The sequence below is a fragment of the Stegostoma tigrinum genome, chromosome 40 (genome assembly GCF_030684315.1).
Source record: "Stegostoma tigrinum isolate sSteTig4 chromosome 40, sSteTig4.hap1, whole genome shotgun sequence".
Classification (NCBI taxonomy): domain Eukaryota; kingdom Metazoa; phylum Chordata; class Chondrichthyes; order Orectolobiformes; family Stegostomatidae; genus Stegostoma; species Stegostoma tigrinum.
In genome coordinates this window covers 5,230,065-5,255,064 of record NC_081393.1, presented here as the reverse complement: position 1 = coordinate 5,255,064, position 25,000 = coordinate 5,230,065, and the positions used below count along the sequence as shown (strand labels likewise).

General features: G+C 51.3%; 1 protein-coding gene and 1 long non-coding RNA gene across 2 annotated transcripts in view; one reads left to right on the top strand and one right to left on the bottom strand.

Moving 5' to 3' along the window:
- Positions 1-6,977: 6,977 nt before the first annotated feature.
- LOC132206640 (uncharacterized) lies at positions 6,978-16,892 on the bottom strand. The gene is made up of 4 exons (XR_009443071.1): positions 16,207-16,892; positions 14,161-14,325; positions 10,162-11,261; positions 6,978-8,552 (listed from the first exon to the last, which is right to left on the bottom strand). It is a non-coding gene; the product is annotated as an uncharacterized LOC132206640 (long non-coding RNA).
- A 1,024-nt stretch (positions 16,893-17,916) lies between these two features.
- LOC125447955 (zinc metalloproteinase-disintegrin-like crotastatin) overlaps positions 17,917-25,000 on the top strand; it is a 66,062-nt gene continuing 58,978 nt past the window's right edge. Inside the window, exons 1-4 of the mRNA XM_059641128.1 lie at positions 17,917-18,322; positions 22,503-22,594; positions 24,529-24,605; positions 24,778-24,856. Coding sequence (XP_059497111.1) covers positions 18,262-18,322; positions 22,503-22,594; positions 24,529-24,605; positions 24,778-24,856 — 309 coding nt within the window. The 5' untranslated portion in view covers positions 17,917-18,261. The remainder of the gene's footprint in view (positions 18,323-22,502; positions 22,595-24,528; positions 24,606-24,777; positions 24,857-25,000) is intronic.

Genomic DNA, 25,000 nt, shown 5'->3' with positions numbered 1-25,000 from the left:
ACACAACCACACACAGACACACACACCCCTCACACAACCACAAACACACTCACCTCACACAACCACACACACACTCACCTCACACAACCCCACACAAACACACACCCCTCACACAACCACACACACACAACCCTAACACAACCACACACCCCTCACACACTCACACACCCCTCACACAACCCCACACACACACCCCTCACACAACCACACACACACAACCCTAACACAACCACACACCCCTCACACACTCACACACCCCTCACACAATCCCACACACACACCCCTCACACAACCACACACACTCACAGACACCCACACAAACCCCTCACACAACCCCACACACACACACGCCTCACACAAACACACACACACAGCCCTCACACAACCACACACACAAACACACACCCCACACACAACCACACACACACCCCTCACACAAACACACACACACACCCCTCACACAACCACACACACAAACACACACCCCACACACAACCACACACACACACCCCTCACACAACCCCACACACAAACCCTCACACAACCACACACACTCACAGACACCCACACACACCCCTCACACAACCCCACACACACACACACACACATCCCTCACACAACCACACACACACACACACCCCTCACACAACCACACACACAAACACACACCCCACACACAACCACACACACACACCCCTCACACAACCCCACACACACACCCCTCACACAACCCTACACACACACCCCTAACACAGCCACACACACTCACACAAACCCACACACACCCCTCACACAACACCCCCCCACACACACCCCTCACAGAACCACACACACTCACACACGCCTCACACAACCACACACACACACACCTCTCACAACCACACACACACACCCCTCACACAACTCACATGCACACGCACACACACACACACACACGCACACACACAGATACACACACACACACAGATACACGCACACGCGCACACACACACACACTGATACACGCACACACACACACAGATACACACACATACACACACACACACTGACACACACACACACACACTCACACATACACTGATACACACACACACATACACACACCCACACACACAAACTCACACACACACAGATACACACACACCCACAGATACACACAAACACACGCACGCACAGGCACACACACACACACACACACACACACACACACATACACTGATACACACACACACAACCCTCACACAACCACACACATACTCCCCTCACACAACCACACACACTCACACACACCCCTCACACAACCCCACACACACACCCCTCACACAACACCACACACACACCCCTCACACAACCACACACAGACACACACACCCCTCACACAACCACAAACACACTCACCTCACACAACCACACACAGACACACACACCCCCTCACACAACCACACACACACTCACCTCACACAACCCCACACGAACACACACCCCTCACACAACCACACACACACAACCCTCACACAACCACACACCCCTCACACACTCACACACCCCTTCACACACTCACACACCCCTTCACACAACCCTCACACCAGCACACACACTCACAGACACCCACACACACCCCTCACACAACCCCACACACACACACACACACACACAGCCCTCACACAAACACACACACACACCCACACACACCCCTCACACAACCAAACACACACCCCTCACACAACCCCACAAACACATCCCTCACGCAACCACACACACACACCCCCCCTCACACAACCCCACACACACACACACACACACACACACACATACACACTCATACACACACACACACACACACACAACCACACACACACACACACACCCCTCACAACCCCCCCCCACACACACACACACCCACACACACACACCCCTCACACAACCCCACAAACACATCCCTCACACAACCACATACACACACACACCCCTCACACAACCACACACTCACACCCCTCACACAACCCCTCACACACACCCCTAACACAACCACACACACTCACCCCTAACACAACCACACACACTCACACACACACACACCCCTCACACAACCACACACACACACACACACACACACACCTCTCACAACCACACACACACACGCCTCACACAACCACACATGCACACGCACACACACCCACACACACACAGATACACACACACACAGAGGTACACGCACAAGCGCGCGCACACACAGATACACACACACACACACTGATACACGCACACGCGCACACACACACACAGATACACACACATACACACACACACACTGACACACACACAGATACACACACACACACGCTCACACATACACTGATACACACACACATACACACACCCACACACACAAACTCACACACACACAGATACACACACACCCACAGATACACACAAACACACACATGCACAGACACACACACACACTGATACACACACACACACCCCTCACACAACCACACACACTCACCTCACACAACCACACACACACACGCACACACACCCCTCACACAACCACACACACTCGCACACACCCACACACACCCCTCACACAACCACACACACACTCGCCTCACACAACCAAACACAGACACACACACCCCTCACACAACCACACACACACTCACCTCACACAACCCCACACACACACACCCCTCACACAACCACACACACTGACACACACAAACACGAACCCCTCAGACAACCACACACACACACCCCTCACACAACCACACACCCCTCACACACTCACAGATACACACACACACACCCCTCACACAACCCCACAGACACACCCCTCACACAACCACACACACTCACACGCACCCACACACACCTCACACAACCCCACACACGCACCTCACACAACCCCACAAACACATCCCTCACACAACCACACACACACACACCCCCCTCACACAACCACACATGCATACGCACACACAGCAACACACTGATACACACACACACACACACACACACACACAGATACACACACGCACACACACACACACACACACACACAGAAACACACACATACACACACACACACATACTCACATACACAGATACACACACACAAATACACACACACACACACACACACGCACGCACGCACACATACACACACACACAGATACACACACACACACTCACACACACACACTGATACACACACTGATACACACACACACACTCACCCACACACTGATACGCACACACACACACACGCACACACACTCACACACCCACTGATACACACACACACAGATACACACAAACGCAAACACACACACACACACACACACACACACTTGCACACACACACACAGTTACACACACATACACGCACACACACCCCTAACACAACCACACACACACCCACACACACCCCTCACACAACCACACACACACTCCTCACACAACCCCACAAACACATCCCTCACACAACCACATACACACACACACCCCTCACACAACCACACACACACTCACCTCACACAACCCCACACACACAGTGATCCCTCAAACAACCCCACACACTGACACATACCCCTCACACAACCACACACACACACACACCCACACACACCCCGCACACAACCACACACACACACCCCTAACACAACCACTCACACACACCCACACACACCCCTCACACAAGCCCCCCACACACACACATCCCTCACACAACCCCACACACACACACACACACACACACACACACCCCTCACACAACCACACACACTCACACATACCCACACCCACCCCTCACACAACCACACACACACACCCCTAACACAACCACACACACTCACACACATCCACACACAACCCTCACACAACCACACACACACACATACACACACACACACACACACACACACACCCCTCACACAACCACACACACTCACACACACCCACACACACCCCTCACACAACCACACACACACACCCCTCGCACAACCCCACAAACACATCCCTCACACAACCACACACACACACACCCCTCACACAACCACACACACTGACACACACAAACACACACCCGTCAGACAGCCACACACACACCCCGCACACACACACACACACCCCTCACTCAACCACACACACACCCCTCACACAACCCCACAAACACATCCCTCACACAACCACACACACACACACACCCCACACACAACCACACACATACACCCCACACACAACCCCACACACACACCCCTCACACAACCCTACACACACACCCCTAACACAGCCACACACACTCACACAAACCCACACACACCCCTCACACAACACCACCCCACACACACCCCTCACAAAACCACACACACACCCCTCACACAACCACACATGCACACGCACACACATACACACACACACACACACACACACACAGATACACACACACTGAGATACACGCACACGCGCACACACACACACAGATACACGCACACACAGATACACACACATACACACACACACACACTGACACACACACAGATACACACACACACACACACACACTCACACATACACTGATACACACACACACATACACACACCCACACACACAAACTCACACACACACAGATATACACACACACTCACAGATACACACAAACACACGCAAGCACAGACACACACACACACACATACACTGATACACACACACACACCCCTCACACAACCACACACACACACTCACCTCACACAACCACACACACACACGCACACACACCCCTCACACAACCCCACACACACACCCCTCACACAACCCCACACACACACCCCTCACACAACCACTCACACTCGCACACACCCACAAACACATCTCACACAACCACACACACACTCACCTCACACAACCACACACAGACACACACACCCCTCACACAACCACAAACACACTCACCTCACACAACCACACACACACTCACCTCACACAACCCCACACAAACACACACCCCTCACACAACCACACACACACAACCCTAACACAACCACACACCCCTCACACACTCACACACCCCTCACACAACCCCACACACACACCCCTCACACAACCACACACACACAACCCTAACACAACCACACACCCCTCACACACTCACACACCCCTCACACAATCCCACACACACACCCCTCACACAACCACACACACTCACAGACACCCACACAAACCCCTCACACAACCCCACACACACACACACACACCCCTCACACAAACACACACACACACCCCTCACACAACCACACACACAAACACACACCCCACACACAACCACACACACACACACCTCACACAACCCCACGCACACACCCCTCACACAACCCTACACACACACCCCTAACACAGCCACACACACTCACACAAACCCACACACACCCCTCACACAACCCCCCCCCACACACACCCCTCACACAACCACACACACTCACACATGCCTCACACAACCACACACACACACCTCTCTCAACCACACACACACCCCTCACACAACCACACATGCACACGCACACACACACACAGATACACACACACACACACAGATACACGCACACGCGCACACACACACACAGATACACACACACACTGATACACGCACACACACACACAGATACACATACATACACACACACACACATACGGACACTCATACATACACTGATACACACACACACCCACACACACAAACTCACACACACACAGATACACACACACCCACAGATACACACAAACACACGCACGCACAGACACACACACACACACACACACTGATACACACATACACACCCCTCACACAACCACACACACACTCACCTCACACAACCACACACACACACGCACACACACCCCTTACACAACCCCACATACACACCCCTCACACAACCCCGCACACACTCCCCCACACACACTCGCACACACCCACACACACACCTCACACAACCACACACACACTCTCCTCACACAACCACACACAGACACTCACACCCCTCAGACAACCACAAACACATTCACCTCACACAACCACACACAGACACACACACCCCTCACACAACCACACACACACTCACCTCACACAACCCCACACAAACACACACCCCGCACACACACACACACACACACACACACACAAACACACACACACAGATACACACACACTCACTTGCACACACACACAGATACACACACACATACACACAGATACACACACTCACACACATACTGATACACACACACACAAACTCACACACACACACAGATACACACACACACGCACGCACACACTGATACTCACACACACACACACACAGATACACACACTGATACACACAGAGACACACACACACACTGATACACACACTGATATGCACACACACATACACACACGCACACACACATACACACACACACAGATACACACACACACACTTGCACACACACACTCACAGATACACACACACACACACACTGATACACACACAGATACACACACACACACATACACACAGATACACACACAAACACTGATACACACACTGATACACACACACATACACACAGACACAGACACACACACAAACACACTCACACACACACTGATACACACACTGATACACACACAGATACACACACACACAGATACACACAGATACACACACACACACACACACACTCTCTCTCACACACTGACACGCACACACACACATACATACACACACACAGATATACACACACACGCATACACACACACTGATACACACACTGATACACACACACACTGATATACACACACACACACACATACATACACACACACATACACACACAAACTGATACACACACTGATACACACACACATACACACACACTCTCAACCAAGTCTCCGTAATAGCTACAATATCATAGACATATTTATTAATCCAAGCTCTAAGTTCATCTGTCATTTTTCTCAATTTGAAACAAAGACAGCCCTGACTGCCAGTCCCCGTTTAATCAGTAACTTTCCCTTCCCTCTCTGTTCTTCCTCCTAACCGTGATCTGGGCACACACCATCAGTCTCTGACTCCTTCTTGGTCATTTCATTTGCTGACCTCCCACTCTGGTTCCTGCCACCCTGCCACTCGCGTTGAAACTCTCCTGAGTGGCACTAGCAAATCTCCCCGCCATCCAATTAGTGTCTCTCCAGTTTAGCTGGAGCCCATCCTCCTTGGACAGGTCCCACCTGCCTCAGACAACATCCCAATGAACCACATTCCTGAAGGCCTCCCTCCTACACCAGCTCTTTAGCTACATATATACCATACAATCATCCTGCTCCTAGCCTCACTGGCTGGTAACGCAGGAAATAATTCCGAGATTACAACGCTACAGGGCCCTGTGTTTCAACCTCCTACCTCAATCGCTGTACTCCCTTTGCAGGACCTTATCTCTCCTTCTGCCTGTGTCGCTAGTGCCGATGTGAACCACAACTTCTGGCTGCTCACCCTTCCCATTCAGAGTATTCAGTGCCCGCTCAGAGACATCCTTGACCCCGGCACCACACAACCCTGCTGTCCTGCTCGCGTCCACAGAGATGCCTGTCCGAGCTCGCCTACACTTTGATTCCGCCCGCTGTGCAGAAGTGACAGTCGGGGGTGCCACTGATCTAGCTGCTTCTGCTGCTGCTGCTTTTTTCCCTTGAGATACCAGGACCCCCAACAGTATCCAACACGATATTCCTGTTGGAGAGGGGAATGGCCACAGGAATCTGCCCGCACTACCCTCCTGTACTTACTCAATCTTCCTGGTGGTCGCCCAAATCTTCAATGTCTGTGTAGCCCTTACTGATGGTGTGTGCCCATGTCACGAAGCATGCTACAAACACTGACAGGCTCACACATGCCTGTTGTCTCTCTCTCTCTCTCTCTCTCTATCTCAGAGATACACACAGAGACACTCATATGTCTATGCTGTTCGATAAGCACACTCAGGCTCATGTGTGCATCTTCTCATGTCTTGCCTCAGCATGTGTGTACATGCTTCGTCCTCGGAGTCTGTCCTCATCTCTGAGCCCACGGCGTTGAGTTTGCGAAGAGGAATGTTAGCCCAGAAATCACTGGAGAAACTCAACAGCTCTGGCAGCGCTGTACAGAGGAAAACAGAATCACTGCATTCAGCACAGTGACCCTTTCCCTACTTTCTCTCAATGGATGTCACCAGACCTGTTGAGCTTCTGCAGCATGTTGTCTCTTGGTTTCAGCCTTCCAGTATCTGCAGCCCTTTGTCTTCTTTTGTGGTATTGTGGTCATTGCTTTTTCTTGTGCTTTAAGCTATTTAGCTCCCAGCCCGCTGAAATGCCGAGGTATCTGAGATGTGTGTATCTGTACACAGCCCGTGCACTTGTGATCCCAGCTTTCCAGCCCAGGGTGCTGGGTCAAAGCCAGCAACGTCAGACCGGCTCACCTTTCAGTCTCCTGATTAATGCGCTCTTCTCACGTAAGGCCAGCTTTTTGCTTCTGTGGGGAGTCTGGAATGAGATGGTACAAGACGGTTTTTGCAATCTCTGGCTCACCTTGCGCAGGAAATGGATAGCAGCTGTAGGTGTTTGGACCGGCAAAAAGCTATCAGAGTGTTTGAGGCTCTGAGGCAGTTTGTGCTGCTGTGATCACAGCAAGCCAGGCAGCATCTGGACGAAAGGAGAAGTCAACGTTGACTCCAGCATCTGCGGTTCTTCATTTTTGTCTCTAACCTGTGCTGTTGCTGGCTTCTTTTCTGTGGGACGGGCCCAAGCAGCAGGTGAGGACTTGGGACCAGATTTTGCTGCCTTGCTGGCATGAGAGTGACCTGCGCAAGTGTTCCTGAGTACCACTCCGCTTGGTCTCTCATGGTGGGCCCAGTGGTATTATCATTAAACTATTCACCTCAAGACCCAGCGACTGAGGACCTGGTTCAAATCACGCTGCGATGGAATTTGGACTCGCTAAAAATTGGGGACCCAGGAACCCGAGATCAAACCCTGCCCTGGAAGATGATGGAATTTCAATTCAGGAAAGGAAAATCCTGGAATTAAGAGCCCAATGATGACCAGGAAACTCACGTCAATTATCAGGGAAAATGAACCCCTCTGGCTCACTAATGCCCTTTAGGGATGGAAACCGTCATCCTTACCCAATCTGGCTGACACATGACTCCAGACCCACAGCAATGAACTGCCCTCTGGGCAATTAGGGATGGGCAACAAAAGGTAGCCCAGCCCACATCACCTGAGTATATAAGAAGTTCAGATTCACTGTCGGCTAAGAGTCCAGATCGAGACTTGTCAAGACCTCTGCAGTTGTGTCAACGAAATTGTATGACACACAGGGCGGCTGGCCCCTGCCTTTATCAGTTGAATGCTGAGCAGGGGAACATAACTGAGGAACTTAAAGAGCTAAGTGCCCCTTCAGGGCAGCACGCTGGCGCGGTGATTCGCACTGCTGCCTCACAGTGCTGGGGACCCGCGTTTGATTCCACCCTCGGGCAACTGTCGTTTTGCCGTTTGTACATTCTCCCCGTGTTCTGTGTGGGTGGTCTGGCTTTATGGTATCAAGATAGTGGCAGGGTGAGCTCCTCTGCTTCACCTGTTCTTTTTTTTAAATTATTCATTTGTGGGATGTGGGCATCTCTGGCTGGGCCCAGCATTTATTACCCCGTCCCTAATTGCCCCTTGAGAAGGTGGGGGTGAGCTGCCTTCTTGAACCGCTGCAGTCCATATGCTGTGGGTTGACCCACAATGCCCCTTAGGGAGGGAATTCCAGGATTTTGGCCCAGTGACAGTGAAGGAACGGTGAGATATTTCCAAGTCAGGATGATGCTGGCTGAGAATCTTTGGTGAATTTCTACAATGTATCTTGTAGACAGTACACACTGCTGCTGCTGAGCGTCCGGGGTGGACGAAGCAACGGTTTATGGATGTGGCACCAATAAAGTGGGGGGGGGGGGGGGGGGGTGCTGCTTTGTCCTGGATGGTGTCGAGCTTCTTGAGTGCTGTTGGGGCTGCCCCCATTCAGGCAAGTGGGGAGTATTCCATCACACTCCTGACTTGTGCCTTGTAGATGGTGGACAGGCTTTGGGGAGTCAGGAGGGGAGTTACTCACCGCAGTGTTCCCAGTTTCTAGCCAGCTGTTGAAGCCACTCTGTTAATGTGGTGAGTCCAGTTGAGTTTCTGGTCAATGGTAACCCCCAGGATGTTGATAGTGGGGGATTCAGTGATGGTAACGCCATTGAATGTCAAAGGGTGTTGGTTAGATTGTCTCTTATCGGAGATTGTCATAGCCTCTGGTTTGAATATATGTTCTCAGCCTCAAGCCTAATATTGCCCAGATCTTGTTGCATTTGCACGTGGACTGCTTCAGTATCTGAGGAGTCACGAATGGTGCTGAACATTGTGCATTCATTGGTGAACGTCCCCACTTCTGACCTTATGATGGAGGGAAGGTCATTGATGAAGCAGCTGAAGGTGGTTGGATTGAGGACACTACCCTGAGGAACTCCTGCAGAGATGTCCTGGAGCTGAGATGACTGGTCTCCCACAGCTACGACCATCTTCCTATGTGTCATGTGTGACTCCAAACAGCAGAGAGTTTGCCCCTGACACCCATTGATTCCAGTTTTGCTCGGACTCCTTGATGCCACACTCGGTTGAATGCAGCCTTGATATCAAGGGCTGTCACTCTCACCTCCCCTCTGCGATTCTGCTCTTTCTCTTTTATTTCAAACTTTCACCTTTAATGTACTGGAGGTGAATGCTAGAGAACAAAAGGGGCCAACATGGGGGCGACAAGTCCAGGTGAGTCCTGGAGACATGTGGAGGGGAGGCTGGCGCAGGAGTGGCAGTGGGATCCTTGGATTGTAAGCGAGACCTCCAGGATTGACGCCCAGCATCTCCAATACAGTCGACCTGGCAGTCTGAGAGTCAGCACAGACTTGGTTAAAACACTAAAGTGCTGGTACTTTTTCAAAGAAAGCTTCTTTATCCTTTATTCGTAGCGGAAGCTTTATTTATGATTCTCTCCAAGTAGAATGGCAGTGATAGTGCAGTCAGATGCTTGAGAGACTTTTAAGCAACTCTTGGATGGCACATGGAGGATAGTAAAATGTAGGGTAGATTGACCTTGGAGTAGGATAATAGGCCAGCACAACATAGTGGGCCGAAGGGCTTGCCTTGTGCAGTACTGTTCTATGTTCGATGTTATATCTGTAACAAATAATGAAGTATCCTGTACCGAGATGCTCTGTACTTGAGATGACACAAAGAGGCAACATTACAAAAATTTTCCTGCAGTGAGCTGACAATATGGGCCAACTCTAGCTTCTTCCCACAGTCCAAAGACATTCTGGTTTGGTGGATTGGCCATGCCGAATTGCCCGTGGTGTCCAGGGATGTGCAGGCTAGGTGGGTGAGCCTTGGGAAATGCAGAGTTACAGAGATGTGGTGGGTCTGGGTGGATTGCTCTTCAGAGAGTCGGTGTGGACTCAATGGGCCGAATAGTCAGCTTCCACACTGTAGGGATTGTATGATTCAGGTTGTTTATAGTGGGAATTCCCTTGTCATATTATCAAGTCAATAGTGTTCTGACATTTCCCTGATCAATTACATAGTGTTGAATTTGCCAGCCAATTGTCCCTGGTATTGTGGAAAATATGAATGGAAGAATCCTCAGGCTGTCTCACAGTGAAATCGAGATCATTGACTGTGGCAGGAAATGTTTCATATCCCGATACTGATCTATTACATAGCCTACAAAGTTGTTATGTGCCTCAGGAATTAGTGCACTCCTGCCTCTCTATCTAAAGGCAGGCCATTGTCAATCAACAAGAATGTGTGTGAGCTAACACATTGATCTGGAGGTGGGAAGGAGGGCACTCTGAGTGTACAGACATGTTGAGCAACAGCTTTGTTCCACACACAAGGAGGATGTATCAGTGTTGTGTGCGAGGACAATATTTGCTTGAGGTCGCATCTCATGAGGCCCTGGGTCCCTGCCATGTTCCTCACCTTTGTGGACCTGCCTTCCCCAGAGGGGTCCCCTTCTGAGAACAAAAACCTGAGAAGAAAAAGAGGAGGATGGGGGAGATCCCGTAGAAACCATCAAACCTCCCACAGAACTGGATAGGGCCAACTCAGGAAGAATGTTGCCAATGACCAGGGAGTCCAGATCCAGGGGTCACAGTTTAAAATTGCTGAGGAGGCCATTTAGGATTGAGATGAGGAGGAATGTTTTTGTCCAGGAAGTAGGGAGCCTGCGGAATTCTTGTCCACGGAATGCAGCACAGGCCAAAACATTGAATATTTTCAAGAAGGCGTTCGATATGGTTCAGAGTTCACAGTGGCTCAGTGCTTAGCACTGCAATGTCACAGAGCCAGGGACCTGAGTTTGATTCCAGCCTCAGGTGTGTGGAGTTTGCACATTCCCCACTGTGCCTGCATAGGATTCCGCCGGGCGGTCCAGCTTCTTCCCACAGTCCAAAGATGTGGCCTTGGGAAAGTGCCCACAGTGTCCAAGGATGTGCAGGCTAGGTGGGTTAGCCGTGGGATATACAGGGATTGGGTTGCCCTTCAGAGTGCTATGTGAGCTGAGTGGCTTCTGCACACACTTTATGGATTCTATGATCTTAGGGCGAAAGAGATCAAAGGATATTGGGGGGTGGGGACATCAGGAAAATGGGGCTGAGTTGAATGATCAGCCATGATCCTATTGACTGGTGGAACAGGCTGGAAGGACAGAATGGTCAACTCCTGCTTCTAATATCTCTGTTTCTGTGAGAATTTTTGCTTATATTCCCCCCACATCAGCTTGCATTCTCTAGAGATAGTAGAAACTGGAGAATCCGAGATAACCCAGTGTGAAGCTGAATGAACACAGCAGGCCAAGCAGCAGCAGAGGAGCAGGAAAGTTGACCTTTTGGGTCAAGACCCTTCTTCAGAAAATTTCTCGCTCCTCTGATGCTGCTTGGCCCGCTGTGTTCATCCAGCTTCACACGGTGTTATCTCAGCTTGCATTCTCTGGTGGTTTCCCACATTGAAAGGCTTGTTCCGCATTCGTTAATTTCCTCCACCCACTTGTATCTTTTAAAATTCAAGATTTGGAGGAGAGACAACAGCCAGGATAACCTGTTTTGTATGTAAGAATGTTTAAATCGCCTGCAGCATTGCTGAACTCAGGTTCAGAGAATAGCTGCGTTTCTGCCCACGCTCTAGGGATTCCGTGATCTTAGGGCTTCAATTCAAAGTTTCAGGGGTACGTTGAAGCACTCTGCTGGTTGTCACCAGCACATGGAATGTCTAGTAGTGGCAGGAGGGAAACCTCACCATCTTTATAAAGGTGACAGACCAGCACTCGAAATGTCACAACATTCAAGGCTAGGGGCCAAGTGCTGGAAAGTGGGCCCAGTGGTAGGTTTCTGGCCAGGGAGAACTTACTGAGCTGAAGGGCCTTTCATGTACTGTGTGATTCATAGAGGCATAGAGTTGTACAGCATGGGAACATACCCTTCGGTCCAACTTCCCATGCTGTACAACTCTACGCCGACCAATTAATCTTGTCCCATTCGCCAGCATTTGGCCCATATCCCTCTAACCCCTTCCTATTCATGTACCCACCCAGATGCCTTTTAAATGTGGTCACTGTACCAGCTTCCACTTCTGGCAGCTCATTCCATCCATGCACCACCCTCTGTGTTAAAAGGTTGCCCCTCGGGTCCCTTTAAATCTTTCCCCCTCTCACTTTAAACCTATGCCCCTCTAGTTTTGGACTCCCCTACCCTAGAAGAAAGACCTTGGCTGTTCATTCTACCCATGCCCCTCATGATTTTATAAACCTCTTTAAGGACACCCGTCAGCTTCTGACGGTCCAGGGAAAATAGCCCCAGCCTATTCAGCCTCTCCCCATAGCTCAAACCCTCCAGCCACAGCGATCTTTTCTGAGCCATTTCAAGTTTCACAGCACCTTTTCGGTAGCAGGGGGACCAGAATTGCACATAGTACTCCAAAAGTGGCCTAACCAGTATCCTGTACAATGCAACATGACCTTCCCAACCCCTGTACTCAATGCACTGACCCAATGAAGCTACAACACAATGGAATGAAATCTCACCTTAACATCTAGTCATAACTGGGATTTGCTTCTTTTAGAAACTGCTGCTGATTCCAATCAGTCTTGCCCTCATGATCTGCCGCATGTTTAGTGCTGGGCTGTTAACCTTCAGCTCTGACTCTTCACCTCGCTCCTGTGTATCTTCAGAACTGGCAGTGAGTAAGGCTGTGCCGAAAGATTGAGTTGATATTAATACCAGCTTCCGGTGTTCTCAGTAAGATGGGGACCGAGATCTTTCTCGTCTCAGATCACAGTCCGCAACGCAGTGATAATATCATGAGTGTGTTCCTTCCAGGTGTGTTGCTGTGAGACAGAGCATGGCAGATAAACCAGCATCATTCTCGGAGGCGGTTGTTCACTCAGTGTTTTCATGTACTTACAACCTACAACTGAGCTGCACCACTCATCTGGCAACTCATCCAAATCCACGTCCTAGTCCCATCAGGCCCTGCCCCAACCTACTGTGGCTGCCCATCAAGTTACATCTCAACGCTGTGAGGATCCTTTCATTGGTCAAATTCCCCACAATAGTCTCACGTTTCCACCCCCCCCCCCCCCCCCCCACCTCCTCCCAATGTGACCTGCTGCAACCCCTCAGAGACTTCGACAACACTGGCCCCTCTTGTCGATTCACAGCTTGCCTCTGTCAGAGGTCATTTCTTGGTCTCCTTCTTGGGACTGGTCATCTGAAACGGCTGCCTATAACGCTGACACACTCTGAGACTCTGGCCAAGCTGAGGTGCTGCATTGTTTGAGGCTGTGCCAGACAGTGTTCCTTTCCAAGGTGAAACCAAGTGGCCCTGAGAGCCTATTCAGTGAAGGAAATCATGTCCGGTGACAGCCCTCTGGCTGGTTCAGCTGCACAGTGTTAAAGGGCGTGAAGTGTCAACATAGAACATAGAACAATACAGCGCAGAACAGGCCCTTCAGCCCTTAATGTTGCACCGACTTGTGAACTAATCTAAGCCCCTCCCCCTACACTATCCCATCATTATCCATATGCTTATCCAAGGACTGTTTAAATGCCCCTAATGTGGCTGAGTTAATTACATTGGCAGGCAGGGCGTTCTACGCCCTTCCCACTCTCTGAGTAAAGAGCCTGCCTCTGACATCTGTCTTAAATCTATCACCCCTCAATTTGTAGCTATGCTCCCTCGTACAAGCTGAAGTCATCATCCTCGGAAAAAGATTCTCACTGTCCACCCTATCTAATCCTCTGATCATCTTGTATGTCTCTATTAAATCCCCTCTTAGTCTCCTTCTGTCCAATGAGAACAGACCCAAGTCCCTTAGCCTTTTTTCATAGGGCCTGTGCTCCAGACCAGGCAACATCCTGGTAAATCTCCTCTGCACCTTTTCCAATGCTTCCACATCCTTCCTGCAATGGGGCGACCAGAACTGCACGCAATATTCCAAATGAGGCCGCACTAGTGTTTTGTACAGTTACAGCATGACATCATGGCTCTGGAACTCAATCCCTCTACCAATAAAGCCTAACACACTCTAAGCCTTTCAAACAGCACTATCAACCTGGGTGGCAACTTTCAGGGATCTATGTACATGGACACCAAGATCCCTCTGCAAATCTGCACTACCAAGAATCTTTCCATTGACCCAGTATTCTGCCTTCCTATTATTCTTCCCAAAGTGAATCACCTCACATTTATCTGCATTGAACTCCATTTGCCACCTTTCAGCCCAATTCTGCAGTTTATCCAAGTCTCCCTGCAACCTGCAACATTCTTCCACACTGTCCACCACTCCACCAACTTTAGTGTCATCTGCAAACTTACTAACCCATCCACCTATGCCTGTGTCCAAGTCATTTATGAAAACGACAAACAGCGAAAACAGATCCTTGAGACACACCACTAGTAACCAGACTCCAGGCTGAATATTTTCTGTCAAGGCAGCTGAAAACAGCCAGAAGCTGCATGATGGAAGCTACCTCCTCTGACCTGGGTGCTCTTCCCAGTTCAGTGTCTGAACTGGAGACATTCTCTTTCCCTGCTTTCCTCCCTTTGCTTGCCCTGCATCCAGCTTTACCTCTCTTGGAATGTGGAACTCCCACTCTTTGTTTCCATCAGTTTCAAGCACCCCACAGGTAGGACGCCCATACTCCGGGAGAATCCAACATCTGGCACCGCTCCGCTTCATTTTCCTCAGCTGAGTGCGCTCCTGCCCTCGTTGCTACAGCTCAAGGCTTGAAACCTCCTCACACAACAGAGTTTCTCTGGCGGAACAAGCTGCCAGAGGAAGTGGTGGATGTGGGTACAGTTTCAACATTTAAAAGACATTGGGACAGGTACAAGAGCAGGAAAGGCATAGAGGGACGTTAGCCAAATGCAGGCACATGGAACGAGTTCAGTTTGGGGAACTTGGTCAGCCTAGACAGAAGGGTCTGTTTCTATGACTCATTCCCCTGCCTTCTGGGGAGGCAGTTACGGGTCACTGGATGACCTGACAGAGATAAGGTGGGGATGGTAAATCTGGGTGGGATGCATTTTGGCTGCAGACCTGATGGGTCGAATGGCCTCTGTGATTCTCCTGTTGCCAGATATGGAAGGTGTGAGTTACAAAGAAAGGGCTGGGTAGGCTGGAACACTTTTCACTGGAGCGTAGGAGGTTGAGAAGCAACCTGGTCTGAGTTTGTATGATAATGAGGGATAGAGTTAATGGTGGCTATCATTTCCCCAGGATGGGGGGAATTTCAAGACTAGGGGACCCTTTTATTTAAGGTGAGAGGAGAGAGATTTCAAAAACACACGAGAGGCAAGGTTTTTACACACAGGTTGGTTCACGTGTGGAATGAACTTCCTAAGGAAAGGGTGGACGTGGGTGCAGCTACAACGTTGAAAAGACATTTGGATAAGTACACAAATAGGAAAGGTTTGGGGGGATATGGGCCAAGCGCAGGCAGGTGGGACTAGTTTAGTTTGAGATTGCGGTGAGCATGGACTGGTTGGGCTGAAGGGTCTGTTTCTGTGCTATATGACTATGAGAGGGCACCGAGCTGCTGGGGCAAGCAGGCAGCAATGCCACGGGATTGGGGTGGGGGGGGGCGGTGATAGCTGGAAGGTCCTTGTCCAAAAAATGCTTGGTTCACACTAAACAACTGCACCTCCCAGTCTGGAACCATTTCCACTCCCCCTCCCATTCCTCAGACGACATGTCCATCATGGGCCTCCTGCAGTGCCACAATGATGCCACCCGAAGGTTGCAGGAACAGCAACTCATATTCCACCTGGGAACCCTGCAGCCCAATGGTATCAATGTGGACTTCACCAGCTTCAAAATCTCCCCTTCCCCTACTGCATCCCAAAACCAGCCCAGTTCGTCCCCTCCCCCCACTGCACCACACAACCAGCCCAGCTCTTCCCCTCCACCCACTGCATCCCAAAACCAGTCCAACCTGTCTCTGCCTCCCTAACCTGTTCTTCCTCTCACCCATCCCTTCCTCTCACCCCAAGCCCCACCTCCACTTCCTACCTACTAACCACATCCCACCTCCTTGACCTGTCCGTCCTCCCTGGACTGACCTATCCCCTCCCTAGCTCCCCACCTACACTCCCCTTTACTGGATCCAAACTCGCCTCTGTGACCTATCTGTCTCCTCTCCACCTATCTTCTCCCCTATCCATTTTCTATTCACCTCCCCCCCCCCCCCCTCTCCCTATTTATTTCAGATCCCCCTTCCCCGCCCCCATTTCTGAAGAAGGGTGTAGACCCGAGACGTCAGCCTCCCTGCTCCCCTGATGCTGCTTGGCCTGCTGTGTCCTTCCAGCTCCACACCGCGTTATCTCAGGGCCACAATTTAATGCCCAACGACAGCAGAGCGGACCTGATTGCGTCCCGAAATCGAATGTTGCCTTCTGAACTTGCAACGTTGGCTTACGAAAGTTTGTGACTGTCACCTCCAGCACTCTGACTAAAACATTATTCTTTCCTTGCACAATTGAGACTGCTCCTCCTCCTACTCCTCCTCGCTTTGCGAGTTGGAACAAACGGCAGGTCCTGCAGAATCAGGAAGCAGAGACTGAGAGGGATCCACCAGCCCAGGAGAAACTCGATCCTGCTTGTTTCCTCCTTGACGGGTGCAGTATGGGTGACTCCAGCTCTTTACTGCGTTTTCTGCTGCTGTGTTTGGTTACAGCAGAGCCCGGTAAGTCTTCCTCCCCTACCCCTGGGCTCAGTGACACCCTGCTGATCGGAATAATTGCAAGTGAATTTACGGAGTAACCTGGAGTTTGTTTTGACAATTTCGCGTCGAGAGCTCAGGCTTTGACTGTAGGAAGTCACTACCAGCTGAAATGGTGAGGAGCGACGGTGGCGTTGCTATTCGGCTGCATCGGCATCACCGAGCCAAGCCTGAACCTGTCTTTGAGTGACTTCGCCACTTGATCAGTCAGCGCTTTGGGTTTTGTGAGTGGCTGCCTGTAAGTGTGGATTCTTTCAGCCTCTTTGCGCTGGCTATCAGAGCCTCACTGACACCTTTGCCATCAGTCAGTCAGAGAATGAGTGAGCGATGTAGTGGGAGTCCAGTTGAAGTAGGTGTCTGCAGCGGCGTTGCTAGCTCAGCGTGAGCACTAAGTTCCCGTATTGTTAAATGCCATCAGCCTGGCATCATACACCCCTTCTTCCTGCCCCTGGGACTTTGCAGATAAACTGTGGTGCCCTGCAGCTTCTGACTGTGCAGAGTGTTCCTAAAGCCCTGTCACATCCAGAACTGTTAGCAGTGACTGGTGTGCAATGCTGTATCTGTAGCCTCGGGTCACTAGACACAACACTAACTGGCCCTGTGTGTCTGAGCAAGTCTGTCCTAAACAGAGACAATGTAAAGGAGATTGGAGCATGGCTGGACTGGAGTTCAGTTGGTGTAGGAACTGGGCTCAATGGTGGCAAGAGTTGACAGACAGAGAATTTAGACAGGAGGTGATCACAGAATGAAAAACGACTGAAACACCCCAGCACAGTGAACCTCTCACATTCAGGCTGTAGTGTGACAGCGGGTCAGAGAGCCAGTGAAAGGTCTAGCAGGATAAATCCTTGACAAAGTTGAGAACTAGGGATATAGAGAGTGGGGGATTGAGGGGAATGGGGGATAGAGAGGGTGGGATTGAGGGGAATGGGGGATACAGAGTGAGGGATTTAAGGGAATGGGGGATAGAGAGTGGGGGATTGAGGGGAATGGGGGATAGAGAGTGAGGGATTGAGGGGAATGGGGGACAGAGAGTGGGGGATTGAGGGGAATGGGGGATAGAGAGGGTGGGATTGAGGGGAATGGGGACAGAGAGTGGGATTGAGGGGAATGGGGAATAGACGGTGGGGGATTGAGGGGAATCGGGCATAGTGAGTGGGGGATTGAGGGGAATGGGGGATAGAGAGTGGGGGATTTAAGGGAATCGGGGATAGAGAGTGGGGGATTGAGGGGAATGGGGACAGAGAGTGGGATTGAGGGGAATGGGGAATAGAGGGTGGGGGATTGAGGGGAATCGGGGATAGAGAGTGGGGGATTGAAGGGAATGGGGGATAGAGAGTGGGGGATTTAAGGGAATCGGGGATAGAGAGTGGGGGATTGAGGGGAATAGGGGATAGAGAGTGGAGGTTTTTAAGGGAATTGGGGATAGAGAGTGAGGGATTGAGGGGAAGGGGGGATAGAGAGTGGGGGATTTAAGGGAATCAGGGATAGAGAGTGGGGGATTGAGGGGAACGGGGGACAGAGAGTTGGGGATTTAAGGGAATGGGGGACAGAGAGGGTGGGATTGAGGGGAATGTGGGATAGAGAGTGGGAGATTGAGGTGAATGGGGGATAGAGAGTGGGGGATTTCAGCAATTGGGGGATTGAGGGGAATGGGGGATAGAGAGTGTGGGATTGAGGGGAATGGGGATTAGCGAGTGTAGAATTTAAGGGAATGAGGGATAGAGAGTGGGGATTTAAGGGAAGTGGGGGATAGAGAGTGTGGGGCTGAGGGAATGGGGGATAGCGAGTGAGGGATTGAGGGGAATGGGGGATAGAGCGTGGGGGTTTGAGGGGAATGGGGGATACAGAGTGAGGGATTGAGGGGAATAGGGGACAGAGAGTGAGGGATTGAGGGGAATAGGGGACAGAGAGTGAGGCATTGAGGGGACTGGGGACAGAGAGTGTGGGATTGAGGGGAATGGGGACAGAGAGTGTGGGATTGAGGGGACTGGGGACAGAGAGTGTGGGATTGAGGGGATTGGGGGATAGAGAGTGGGGGATTGAGGGGAATGGGAGATAGAGAGTGGGGGATTGAGGGGAATGGGGATAGAGAGTGGGGGATTGAGGGGATTGGGGGATAGAGAGTGGGGGATTGAGGGGAATTGGGGATAGAGAGTGGGGGATTGAGGGGAATGGGGGATAGAGAGTGGGGGTTTTAAGGGAAAGGGGGATAGAGAGTGGGGGATTGAGGGGAATGGGGGATAGAGAGTGGGGGATTGAGGGGAATGGGGGATAGAGAGTGGGGGATTGAGGAGAATGGGCGATAGAGAGTGGGGGATTGAGGGGAATGGGGGATAGAGAGTGGGGGATTGAGGGGAATGGGGGATAGAGAGTGGGGGATTGAGGGGAATGGGTATAGAGAGTGGGGGATTGAGGGGATTGGGGGATAGAGAGTGGGGGATTGAGGGGAATGGGGGATAGAGAGTGGGGGATTGAGCCTAACTTTGTTAGTCATCAGTAAATGGGAGACTATGGTGATCCATATCTACAGGGTGTACCTTGAGTGCATGGTGTAACATGGCACCAGACTGATAAACGCTTGAATATTCTGACTGTTGAGATCATTTGAAGAAATAAATCATGAACTTGATGTACCCTTTCCAGCATTGTTCTATTGTCTGGCTCCTGGGGAGTAAAGGTTGTCCTCTGGCAAGAGACTGTGTGTATTGCGCCATCCTCCTGGAGTTTCAGCGAAAGAGAAGGACTCACACTGAACCAGCCTGGGCTCAGGGGTGGCATGGTGAGGCAGTCAGGGGGAGTTTGCTCCCTGCCTGGGGAGGGTGAGAGTACTCTCTCACAGCAGCAAACCCCCTCCCACACGCACACCCACCATATTTGGATCTGCGATGGGTAGAACACCCAAGAGCTGTAGGCCTTCGGTGTCCTGCAGTCTCCAGTATTGCAGATACGAAAGGCCAGGATGGACCGGTGCATTGTTGGTGCCTGGGGAAGCAGGCAGCAACGTGGAGTTGCCGATTAGCAGTATTGGCCATTGAGTGATGGAGAGCAGGCTGGAAGGGCCGAACTGACTTATCTCCTGTCTCTCCTGTTTGTGAGGTCCCTCCATCATTTGAAGGAAGTCGGACATTTGCTTTGGGAGAGTGGTTGGGGTCCATTGATGGGGACCAGCACAGTGACTCTCACCATTCTCTTTACTCCTCTGCCCTGCTGTGCTGGACAGTGCTGTGCTGTGCCATGCCATGCTGTGCCATGCTGTGCTGTGCCATGATGTGCTGTACCAGGCTGTGCCAGGCCGTGCTGTGCCAGGCTGTGTTGTGCCATGCTGTGCTGTACCAGGCTGTGCTGTGCCAGGCTGTGCTGTGCCATGCTGTGCTGGACCAGGCTGTACCATGCTGTGCTGTGCCATGATGTGCTGTACCAGGCTGTGCCAGGCTGTGCTGTACCATGCTGTGCTGTGCCATGCTGTGCTGGACCAGGCTGTGCTGTGCCATGCTGTGCTGTACGAGGCTGTGCTGTGCCATGCTGTACCATGCCGTGCTGTGCCATGCTGCGCTGTGCCATGATGTGCTGTGCCATAACGTACCAGGCTGAGCTGTGCCATGCTGTGCCAGGCTGAGCTGTGCCAGGCTGTGCTGTGCCATGCTATCCCATGATGTGATGTGCTGTTCCATGTGCTGTGCCAGGCTGTACCATGCTATGCCGTGCCATGCTGTGATTGTTTGGCTGGGGCAGGAGTCTTAGGACCTACTCTTCCCAAAGCTGCACAGGCCATGTTCAAACCTGCTCTTCATTCCACCAGCATTACATTTCACACACGTGCCACAGGCACATCCTGAAATAACGGCTCAGAGAGTGGCACCCCATCCACAGTCACCCTTTATTTACAAGTACACTGCCTTGGACAACAGCACCGCCTCTCCCTGAGCCCAGTATTCATCATCTCAATATCCCCGACATTCACTCTTTTAAGTCAGACTGGGCTCCCTGATTCGACCGGATGAACAGCCCCAAGCAGGAATCCTCAGGGCTCCCACTGCCTGACCTCATCACAACCGTTGTACGCTTGACCCAACCATCTCCCCACTGAGACTTCACTCTGTGTGTTTTTGAGTCTGATCAATGTTCTGTTGTGTGTTTGCAGTGTGGTCAGCAGCTTCCAAACTCGCTGATGTTCACAGTTACCAGGTGGTAATCCCCAGGAGGATCCACACAAAGCACAAGCGATCGAGTGAGGTACTGCCTGAGACCCACAAACAGCACACGGCTCACAAACAGCATGAGTTCAGGAAAAATGGTCTGAATCAGGAGCATCAACAGATTGAATGAAATTTTATCCAGTGACAGGAACACAGGGGGGATAGTGACAGAGGGGTAATTGTGGGAGGAGACAGGAACACCGAGGGGATAGTGACAGAGGGGTAATTGTGGGAGCTGACAGTCACACAGGGGGGATAGTGACAGAGGGGTAATTGTGGGAGGAGACAGGAACACAGGGGGGATAGTAACAGAGGGGTAATTGTGGGAGCTGACAGTAACACAGGGGGGATAGTGACAGAGGGGTAATTGTGGGAGGAGACAGGAACACAGGGGGGATAGTGACAGGGGGGTAATTGTGGGAGGAGACAGGAACATGAGGAGATAGTGACAGAGGGGTAATTGTGGGAGGAGACAGGAACACTGGGGGATAGTGACAGAGGGGTAACTGTGGGAGGAGACACGAACACAGGGGGGATAGTGACAGAGGGGTAATTGTGGGAGCTGACAGTAACACAGTGGGGATAGTGACAGAGGGGTAATTGTGGGAGGAGACAGGAACACAGGGGGGATAGTAACAGAGGGGTAATTGTGGGAGCTGACAGTAACACAGGGGGGATAGTGACAGAGGGGTAATTGTGGGAGCTGACAGTAACACAGGGGGGATAGTGACAGAGGGGTAATTGTGGGAGCTGACAGTAACACAGGGGGGATAGTGACAGAGGGGTAATTGTGGGAGCTGACAGTAACACAGTGGGGATAGTGACAGAGGGGTAATTGTGGGAGGAGACAGGAACACAGGGGGGATAGTAACAGAGGGGTAATTGTGGGAGCTGACAGTAACACAGGGGGGATAGTGACAGAGGGGTAATTGTGGGAGCTGACAGTAACACAGGGGGGATAGTGACAGAGGGGTAATTGTGGGAGGAGACAGGAACACTGGGGGATAGTGACAGAGGGGTAATTGTGGGAGGAGACAGGAACACAGCGGGGATAGTAACAGGGGGGTAATTGTGGGAGGAGACAGAAACATGGGGGGATAGTGACAGACGGGTAATTGTGGGAGGAGACAGGAACACAGGGGGGTTAGTGATAGAGGGGTAATTGTGGGAGGAGACAGGAACACGGGGGGGATAGTGACAGAGGGGTAATTGTGGGAGGAGACAGGAACACAGGGGGGATAGTGACAGAGGGGTAATTGTGGGAGGAGACAGGAACACAGGGGGGATAGTGACAGAGGGGTAATTGTGGGAGGAGACAGGAACACTGAGGGGATAGTGACAGAGGGGTAACTGTGGGACCTGACAGTAACACAGGGGGGATAGTGACATAGGGGTAACTGTGGGACCTGACAGTAACACAGGGGGGATAGTGACATAGGGGTAACTGTGGGACCTGACAGTAACACAGGGGGGATAGTGACATAGGGGTAACTGTGGGAGGAGACAGGAATACAGTGGGGATAGTGACAGAGGGGTAACTGTGGGAGGCGACAGGAGCACGGGAGGGATAGTGACAGAGGGGTAACTGTGTGAGAAGACAGGAACACGGGGGAGATAGTGACAGAGGGGTAACTGTGGGAGAAGACAGGAGCACGGGAGGGATAGTGACAGAGGGGTAACTGTGTGAGAAGACAGGAACACGGGGGAGATAGTGTCAGAGGGGTAATTCTGGGAGCTGACAGGAACACACTGTCACTCTGGTTCCCAGTACTGAGGCTGATGTACTGACAGTGTAGGGACCTGGCTCTTGTCATGGACGAAGAAGTGGGAATTGAGATGAGTGTGTCCTGGAAGGAGACTGATCTGGAATCAGAAAGCATGAGCTGATGAATTTTGAACGTGGGGGAGATGATAGCATGCAAGTGGGGGAATTAGCCATTGAGTTGAATTTTGTTGTCTGTCCTTTGGCAGGGTCTTCACCCTTCGGTTGTTCAGTTTGAGGTCACCGTGGATGGCAAGCAGCGTGCTGTGTATCTTGAAAAGAATGAGTAAGTGTTGTCTTATGTGTCCACTTCACCCAATGGGTGAGGGACTAAATCAGACACCTTGTTGGTGTGTGTGGTAACAGTCGGCAGTTTTAGACGTGCGCGCGAAAGGTGCACACACATTGTATCACAGCATTGTTCCACACCAGTGAACATTTTCCCTTCCTCCTCGCAGGCAGCTCATTGCAAAGAACTACTCAGAGACACACTATTTGAAGGATGGGACTGAAGTGACGAGCAATCCTGTCTATCCAGTGAGTATGCTGCAAAATCTGAAACTCAGCAGGCCTGGCACTATCTTGCGGGAAGAAAGCAGGGTTACAAATACAGTGATGTTTCATCAGAGGCAATTACAACTCAATTTCTGTTCATCGTGTGATATGGGTCTGAGTGGGATA